The sequence below is a fragment of the Aotus nancymaae genome, unplaced genomic scaffold, assembly GCF_030222135.1.
Source record: "Aotus nancymaae isolate 86718 unplaced genomic scaffold, 86718_ANA_hifiasm-v0.15.2.pri h1tg000002l, whole genome shotgun sequence".
In the NCBI taxonomy this organism is placed as follows: Eukaryota; Metazoa; Chordata; class Mammalia; order Primates; family Aotidae; genus Aotus; species Aotus nancymaae.
This window is the reverse complement of record NW_026988413.1, coordinates 8893337-8902038: the sequence shown is the minus strand read 5'-3', so window position 1 is coordinate 8902038 and position 8702 is coordinate 8893337. Positions and strand designations below refer to the sequence as shown.

At 50.4% G+C, this 8702-nt stretch overlaps 1 protein-coding gene across 4 annotated transcripts in view; it reads right to left on the bottom strand.

The window, feature by feature from the left end:
* Positions 1 to 3062: 3062 nt before the first annotated feature.
* The window catches only part of ZNF746 (zinc finger protein 746), a 23527-nt gene continuing 17887 nt past the window's right edge, over positions 3063 to 8702 (bottom strand). For 2 of the 4 annotated variants that reach the window (XM_064372346.1, XM_064372360.1), the window contains exons 5-7: positions 6168 to 6359; positions 5532 to 5657; positions 3063 to 4382 (exon numbers count right to left, since the gene is read on the bottom strand). In XM_064372346.1, coding sequence (XP_064228416.1) covers positions 3310 to 4382; positions 5532 to 5657; positions 6168 to 6359 — 1391 coding nt within the window. In that variant the 3' untranslated portion in view covers positions 3063 to 3309. The remainder of the gene's footprint in view (positions 4383 to 5531; positions 5658 to 6167; positions 6360 to 8702) is intronic. The other 2 variants (XM_064372351.1, XM_064372363.1) reach the window with 1 other exon arrangement.

The window sequence follows — 8702 nt, the reverse complement described above, 5'->3', positions numbered from 1 at the left end:
GCAGCAGGAAACTACTAGAGGAAGGGAACCCCGTGCTTGGCCAAGCAGGATGCTTTGGGTCAGTGGTAGCGCAAGGGTTCCCAGGAAGTCCATGGGGAGTGGTGGCCCCCTCATTTGCTGGTACTTGTCCGGTCTTCCTCACAACTGACCGGGCACCTCCTCTGGATGTATGAAGCAGAACTCGACTCCCCTGCCCATACCTGCTCCTTCCTATGTTCTCTGTCTTGGTGAGTGGCACTCAAACCAGAGACCAAGGAGTCTGTTATTTAGGGAACGACGATCCAGGATTCTGGTCATGATACTCAAGATTTCTGCATGCGGTGTGTGGATGAGAGGGAGTGTGAGAGCACACGAGACGGCTGGGAAGGGTATGGAGTGGAGAGGTGCCCCAAGCTGGGCAGTCAGCTTCTCCTTGCTGGAGACACATCCAGTGAGGCAGGTGGACCAGAAGCACAGCAGAGAGGTCAGGGCTGGTGAGGAGGGCAGCTGTGTTCCCATCCCCAGCTACCCTCACAGCAGCCAGGGCAGATCTACTTCTTAGAAAGACTATGACTAGAGGCCGGGCGGGGTGGCTCAAGCCTGTAATCCCAGCACTTTGGGAGGCCGAGGCGGGTGGATCACGAGGTCGAGAGATCGAGACCATCCTGGTCAACATTGTGAAACCCCGTCTCTATTAATACAAAAAAAATTAGCTGGGCACGGTGGCGCGTGCCTGTAATCCCAGCTACTCAGGAGGCTGAGGCAGGAGAATTGCCTGAACCCAGGAGGCGGAGGTTGCGGTGAGCCGAGATCGCGCCATTGCACTCCAGCCTGGGTAACAAGAGCGAGACTCCGTCTCAAAAAAAAAAAAAAAAAAAAAGAAAGAAAGACTATGACTAGAACGAAAAAGACTGAAAACACGAGATAAAAACTCTGGTGGGAATATGGGAGCTAGCCTGGCTCAACTGGCATCAGCTGGACTTTGCTCCAAGACCTGGATTACAACTACAGGAATCATGGTCCTTTCTTCACTTCCTGCCGAGCCAAGATAAGATGCAAGAAAAGGCTGGGTGTGGTAGCTCACATCTGTAATCCCAGCACTTTGGGAGCCCAAGGTGGGCGGATCACCTGAGATAATGAGTTTGAGACCAGCCTGGCCAACATATTGAAACTCTGTCTCTACTAAAAATACAAAAGTTAGCTGGGTGTGGTCGTGGGTGGCTGTAATCCCAGCTATGTGAGAGGCTGAGTCAGGAGAATCGCTTGAACACAGGAGGGGGAGGTTGCAGTGAGTCGAGGTTGCACCACACTACACCATCTCAAAACAAAACAAAACAACCCCGAAAAGATGCAAGAAGAAAGCACCCAACATCCATTTATTTTTGATACTCTGCAATTTTTCTCCCAGACCTTCCTATCTTCATCTCTGTCATTTCGAATCATATACAACTTAATGACATAAACCATGTTTATATCCTGTTGGAAAGTGATTTGATGCATTTTGATTCTCTCTCCAAATGTCAGTTTCTCTTCACAGTCAAATTCCTCTGGAATCTTCCATTCCTAGTTCTCAAAGTCAGTCACCTGTCTGGGTGCAAGGTGACCAAGCACAGAGGAGGGCACTAAGAAAGCTGACTGGACAGCCCCTTGGAGGGTGTGTTTAGGGGCATCAGTGACAAAGACACATGCCTAGGAATGAACGCAACAAACTGCCTTGGTGCTGGTTAGGTTTTATTTTAACAGGATGTTTTCTCTTCATTTATTTTTCAAAATATCAGTTATATCAATATTAGAAGTGTAAACAGGTACAAAATATACAGTACATAGAAACAATTTTCTTAACTAGTCTATCGCCTAATAAAAGTATGCATAAGGGAGCTGAACAAATGGGCGTCGCCAGGTCCCTCCCTCTGCAGGGGAGACAAGAGGACCAGTGGCTGCTTCAACAAAACAGGAATGGATATTTGTGTGGTAGGAACAGCACTGTGGTCGAATCAAGAAATCTGGGCCCACCTTTCTGATGTTAGATGCTGGAATGAACAAGCCACTTGGCCCCCATACCCAGCCTCAAGAGCTGTGCCCTCTACGTGCCCCTAATGGTTCTGAGAGTGCACACCCTAAGGAGGCTGGGGCACAGTGGAGGCAGTTGCTACAAGCAAAGTTCCTTCGAGGCCTGGTGACTGGCCTCTTGATGGTGTGGGACAAATATTTTAAGAGGGCAAAGCCGAAAACCTCTGCTCCCCCACACCAATGTTCCAGTAGGATGAAGCGTCTCACCTGTTGCTTTTCCCCACTCATGGCACACCATGTGTACCCACAGTGAGAGGCTGAGAGGTGTCCCCTCTGAGTGGTTTGTTTCCTCACCTCTAAAAAGAAATCCCTGTCCTGCTGCTTCCCAAGGTCACAGTAATGATCAAATGAGATGCATTTTGAAGATGAGAAACCACCACACAAAGGGAACAGGAGACAGAAGCAGCTTATGGAGTGGGAGGCAGCCCCAGGTGGGGTGGGTGGCCAGGCTTCGCTCCCGGCTCTGTGAGAGTTAGACGTTGCGGTGCAGCTTCCCAGTTTTGGCTTCTCCACCTCTCCAGACCTAACGCTGTGATTTGAGACAACTCGCCCTTATGAGGCCAAGGAGTCACACTACGGGACACCACCAAGTGCCCTTGGGACGGGTACTGCAGATGGCCTGAAATAGAGAAAAGTTGGGGCCAGCACTTTTGGGGGGCCTTTCAGTAGAGGCAAGCTGGGAAATGTAACCGCTGCTCCTGGAGGGGTCCTTCCTGCTGCTCTGAGGTGGCTCCAAGGGACCCAGTGGCCCTCACTGCCCAGGGGCTTGGCACTCAAAGCCCACCTGGCCCACCCGGGCAGAGCAGGGGAGCCTACAAAACTCCATCCCCAGGAGTCAGTGGGGCCAGGGGTCCCCAGCTAGCCAACCTTCCAGCACACTCACTATCAGACTCAGTGAGATAGTGACAGAAACACACACCCTGAAAACCAAAAGTACCTACAAAATTTAAGTGGCCCTATTACTATTTTCCAGCTTTTTCCTCAAGAATTACAAAAAGAAAGAAAGAAAGAAAGAAAAAGAAACAGGTTTGTAATTAAATTACTCCAAATTCTACAGCGCTCAGATTTCACAGAGAATTCTACTTGGTTTAGAGGTGGCAGCTGTCCTGGTGGATCGTTTCTCCTTCTCCAGTGATCAGTTCAGCAATTCGGACATTTTGGTTCTCCCCATCCCGCGTCTGCCTGAAACTTCCACGCTGCCCTGCTGCCTGCACACTGGGCTTTTTACACGTGCAGCTGGGGCCGCGGGGCTGGGGGCGCTCACATATCCCCGCCATCGGTGGGTCCCAAGACGCTGAGGCCACAAGTCCAGTCGGTCACAAGATCTGTGGAGGCCAAGGGTCCTTTGGAGGCAGGGCTCTTGAAGGGGTCAGGGGGTGCAGATGGCGTCGGGAGCGGCTGGCCGCGGGCTGGGGTCTTGGCGCCGGCCGCATGGTTGCGCTGGTGCTTGCGGAGGTGGTCCTTGCGGATGAAGCTCTTGCCGCAAACTGTGCAGGTGAAGGGCCGCACGCCCGTGTGCGTTCGGTAGTGGTCGATGAGCTTGGAGCGTTCTGTGAATCGCTTCTCGCACTCGGTGCAGGGGAAGGGCCGCTCGCCCGTGTGTAGCATGCGGTGGCGGATGAGGTGCGCGGGGCGCGTGAAGCAGCGGCCGCACTCCCCGCACCGCAGGGCGCTGCCATCCCGCGCGCTGCCCCCGCTGCTGCCCCCGCCGCCTGCCCCCTGGCCTGCCCCGTCTGGCGCCCCGCAGCTGCGCTGGTGCGCGCTCAGGCTGACCTGCAGCTGGAAGCTCTTCCCACACGTGGCGCAGGTGAAGGGCCGGCCCCCAGGGGGCGCCGCAGGGTGCTTCTTAAGCCCCGGCTTATGGCCAAAGCCTTTGGTCCGGCCAGGGTATTTACAGGGTTCGTTGAAGGGCCTCGGGGCCTGGCCGGGGTCCAAGATGGCCTCTCCGTTGTCCGGGGAGGAGTAAGGGAGCCCCTCGGGCCCCGTCCTGGGGTTCAGGCCCACTGGCGGTTTACACCGGAAATTCCAGCCCCACCGGACCCCCCCGAAGAGCCAGTCCCCAGGAGGGGTCTCCTCTTGGGCCACGGCAGGGCTAAGCTCACCCATGTCCCTCTCAGGCCGGGCCGGATCTCGCAGCCCCAGCACAGGGTCCTGGCTGGGGAAGGAGCTGCCCTGGCTTTCCCAGGCTCCTTCCTGGGCAGGACTAGGGAAAAATCGTGTGGCTTGGCCTGGTCCAAACAGGGTCCCGTGAGCCTCTAGGTCAGTAGGATGCACGGGTGTGGCCACCACCTCCTCTTCCTGGACTTCTGTTTTTATTACAATTTTTACATCTGCTGAGAAAGACGGAAAGACAGGTATCAACCTATCCCTTACCTGCTGAGGGAGCCACGATCTGCCATCATCATTTGCTCAGCAGCTGCTCAGCCACAGGAACTCCACCTAGGCCTCCCGTGGCCGAGCCCAGATGGCAGCTCGGCAGAGCAGCCTGGTGGTCGTGAGGCTGCCTCCCACCTGAGGACACCAATGTTCTGGCACAGGAAAAGCCACCATTCTATCTGCTACCCAGGTTCCATTTTTCAGTTTGGCTGTTAAGGCTAAGCATGAATTGATCCTCAGAAAGGAATTCAGACTGCTGCTGGCACTGTGCCCCACCACAGCGCAGGGGATGGGGGTTCAGACAATTCTGCTACACACACACACACCAGCTGCGGGCTGCAGGCAGTTTCTAACCCACAGCTCATCTGTGAATGCCCACTTCACAGGTGTGAGGATTAAACCAGAAAACACGTCTGAAAGTGCCTTAGTGAGCTATCTGATATGCAGCAGCATTCAATAAATGGAGACACTAGCTAATGATCAAAATACAAGTGAATAAGTAAGAATGTGTTTGATTTCATATAAGTGTACTTGAACTTCACATTCTGAGGCTTGGTATCAAAAATCTTGGCTTTTAGCACATTTTTTGGGTGCTAAAATATGACGTTATTACTCAAAGTAATAACATAATAAAGTAATAAAGGTGACTGGTCCTCAAAACAGAAGTAAACAGAAAACTAATAGATAAATTTGGTGGGGGTTCTTCTGAAATCAGCCTTCAGACACCTGTCTTTGGTAGTACCAATATATAAGAAGTCGTTTCAGTTCGGTTTTGTTTTCTTCCTTGCCAGAGAGAAGCCACAGTTGATTGAGCTTGGGAAGGAGGTATATATCCTTCAAGCAATCAGCTTATGAGAACAGACCACTTAACACCATATGAAAAAGCAACAGACTGAAACATGGATGTCCTCAAGAAGGGCTGCTGACGCCTATGATTTGGGAAGGAGATAAAGAACAGAATGTACAAGGTGTCATCAGAGTGCAGGCCCCTACTGTCTGTTGGTTGGAAGGTTAGAGCAGTTCACCAATGAAAACGGGATGCCTGGGCGGAGGTACTCCCCACAGGCAGGCATGGCCCTTCCCTTCCTCCTCTCCCACCCCTGTACCTTCCGTGGAGGCTGCTGTGTTGAGCTTCAGGGTCCCGTCTGAGCATGCTGAAGAGGGATGGTGGGGAGGGAGATCCGCCTGCCACGAGGTGGGCGGGATGGTGGTGGTAAAGTTGGAATGGACACCTGCGGTAAGGAAAGAGCAGAGCCTGTGGGTTAGGGGAGGGATGGCTGAAGACTGTCTGGGAGGAGAGCAGGCTAAGCTCTGAGTCCTCCTACACTGGGGGTTCTTCTGATTGAGCACGAGACCTGGCCTCTCTGAACCCAGTGTCTTTTGTCCCCTTCTCTGAGGTGCTGGGAAGCTCAGACATCACCAGTGTGTTTCACACAGGCCTCTCAAATAGCAGCAGCCAGTGACTTCAATGCCCAATGCTGGGGCAAGAGGGGCAGTAGCATGGTGATGTAGGGGATGCCTACAGATGTAGGGGATCCAGAGATGCCCAGGAACAGCATCAGCAACCTGAGAGAGGCTCAAGATAAGTCCTTTAGTACAGTCCCACCTCAAGATGGGAAAATTTCTAATGTCAGGCCAGAAGTGTGGAGGGCCCACAGCTCCCCCATGCTGCCATGAGCCCTCCCTTGTCCCTCCTGAGATCCCTGCAACTCGTTCCTTATGTCCCCGTCTCAGCCACTCACCAGAGGTGGCGTCTGTGGAGATGTCTCCTGCTCCAGAATCCAGCTGGCTGAGGCCCCAGGGCTCCTCCCCGATATCTGGCTGCCCGGCTGCCCACGCCTCCACACCCAGGGCCTGCTGCTCCTGGAGCTGCAGCTCACTCTCCTGCTTGATCTGCATCAAGAGGTCAGGGGCAGGAACTGGGGGCCCTGAGCCTAGGAAAAGGAGCAAGTGTGAGGATACAGCATCACAGCCCTTTGGCCCTGAGGCAGACACGCACCCAGCCAGAGAGATGGACACAGAGTCCTTACAAGGGTCCAACAGCAAAAGAGCCTGGCAGGAAGGGAGGCAGCAGCAAACAGGATGGGGGCCTCAGGCAGAGCCTAAGGTCACATGGTATTGGGAATGTAGGTAGGATAGGAAAGGGTGAGGTGGGGGAGGGGAGGAATACACAAGTACATTCTCAGGGTGAGGATACCCATCCAGGGGGAGACTGAGTTGCCCTGAGGATGGCCTGCTCTCACTTGAAACACAGAAATGCTTAACAAAAGTGAACCCCAAGTCCCCCCAAAACCTTACCGCCCTCATTTATTTAAGTAAGTACAAAAGAAAAGATCCTAGAGGTAAGAATGACAGAAAACACACAAAGTCCACTCAAGAGTTACAGTGGAAGGCAAGCAACCTAGAAAGTGGTTGGAGTAGGATACAGGCCTTAAGGGCTGGGCTTGCATGCCCATGTGAGGCTGGGAGTGTGGCCGAGTCACCTGCCTGACGCCAGTAACTGTAGACTCTGGCCTGGCTATGAGATGGGGACTAGGAAAACTCCCAACTGCCTGTGGGAACCACCATTCCAGGGCTGTGTGGGAAATAAACCCACAAAAACTTGGAATCCCATGTCCACACAGAATTCACACTACCCACACGGGCAGACACCATAAACTGAGAAATTCACAGAAAAATTGGCTGACAGCCATGGCAACTGAGGAGGCCCCAGCATGGGCAAATGTAGATCCGCCCCAGAGGGGCACCCACACAATGCAGGCCACAGGGGGCTCCCTTACTAACTAAAACCAGAAGAAAAACGAAAACTTACAAAACAGAAGAGAAGCCAAATAGCAATGAGAGTTATGGCAGAGTTCACTCCCATGAACTAGAGAAAAAAAGGAGAGGCTGAATGATACAGAAATGTAAGTATATCCAAGATCATCAAAGAGATAAAGAACAGAATCTTTAAGTCAAGAACAGCAAAAGACTATTTTTTAAAAGGTAGATTTGAAAAAGAACTCAACATTCTAGAAATGACTCAGGCAGTTGTGGAAATGAAAAACTCAATGGATGGCTCAACAACAACAGACTGAACATAGCTAGAGAGAAAATTAGTGACTTAAGAGATGGATCCAGGGAAATAATCCAGAGTACAACACTGAAAGATAAAAAATGAAAAATATGAAAAAGTTAAGAGACACAGAGGATAGAATGAGAAATTCCAACACATGCTGGTAGAAATCCCAGAAGAGGAGAACAGAGAAATAGGTAAAGAAATAATGATTGAGAATTTTCCAAAATTGAAAGCACTGTCAGTCCACAGTTTGAAGGAACAGAACAATTCCCAAGTAGGTAATAAAACAAACAAACCAACCTGGACAACATTCATGTGAAATGGAACCACAGCAAAGACAAGGAGAAAAATCTTAAAAGGTACCAAAGAGAAAATAAGGCATTCAGACTAAGTGTAGATTTCCTTCAGCAACTAGGATATCAGAAGATAATGGAGTATCTTCAAATGTTGAGAGAAAACATCTGTCAACTCATGAGGCTAATACAATTTTTACTGCACAAACAAGAGGGATAGTATGTGAACAAATTTATAAAATAATCTCATATATGAACAGATATGCAAAGATTCTAAATGAAAGAATTACAAATCAAATCCAGCAATATATTTTCAAAAAAGAAAAAAGTAAAAAAAAAAAAAAAAAGAAAGAAAAGAAAAAAGTATAATGTATTATGAACACATTGGGTTTATCCTGAGAGCTCAAGGATAACACTAGAAAATATAATAACAAACAAAATTAAGATTAATAGCAAAAACAATTTAATCATCTCACAGATGTAAAAACAGCATTTAGCTCTTCTATTTCTGACATACAGCTGGCTAGATGTGCAGAGAAACAGCAATTCCTCCCAATGTGGAATATCTAAAATTGCTGAGTAGGCTGGGTACAGTGGCTCATGTCTGTAATCTTAGCACTCTGGGAGACTGAGGTGGGAGGAGCTCTTGAGCCCAGGAGTTTGAGGCTGCAGTGAGCCATGTTTGCACCACTGCACTTCAGGCTGGTTGACAGGGTGAGATGCTGTCTCAAACAAACAAACAAAAAAAGCCAGCCTAGGCAACATAGGGAGACCCTGTCTCCACAGAGAGAGAAGAAAAGTTAAAAAAAAAAATAGCCAGGCATTGGGGCATGCCCCTGTGGCCCAAAAACTGCCAGGTCAAAACTCTAGCTTGAAGTGGCCCTAAGTCTGCACTGGCATCAAATGACCAGCCAAGTAATGCATAC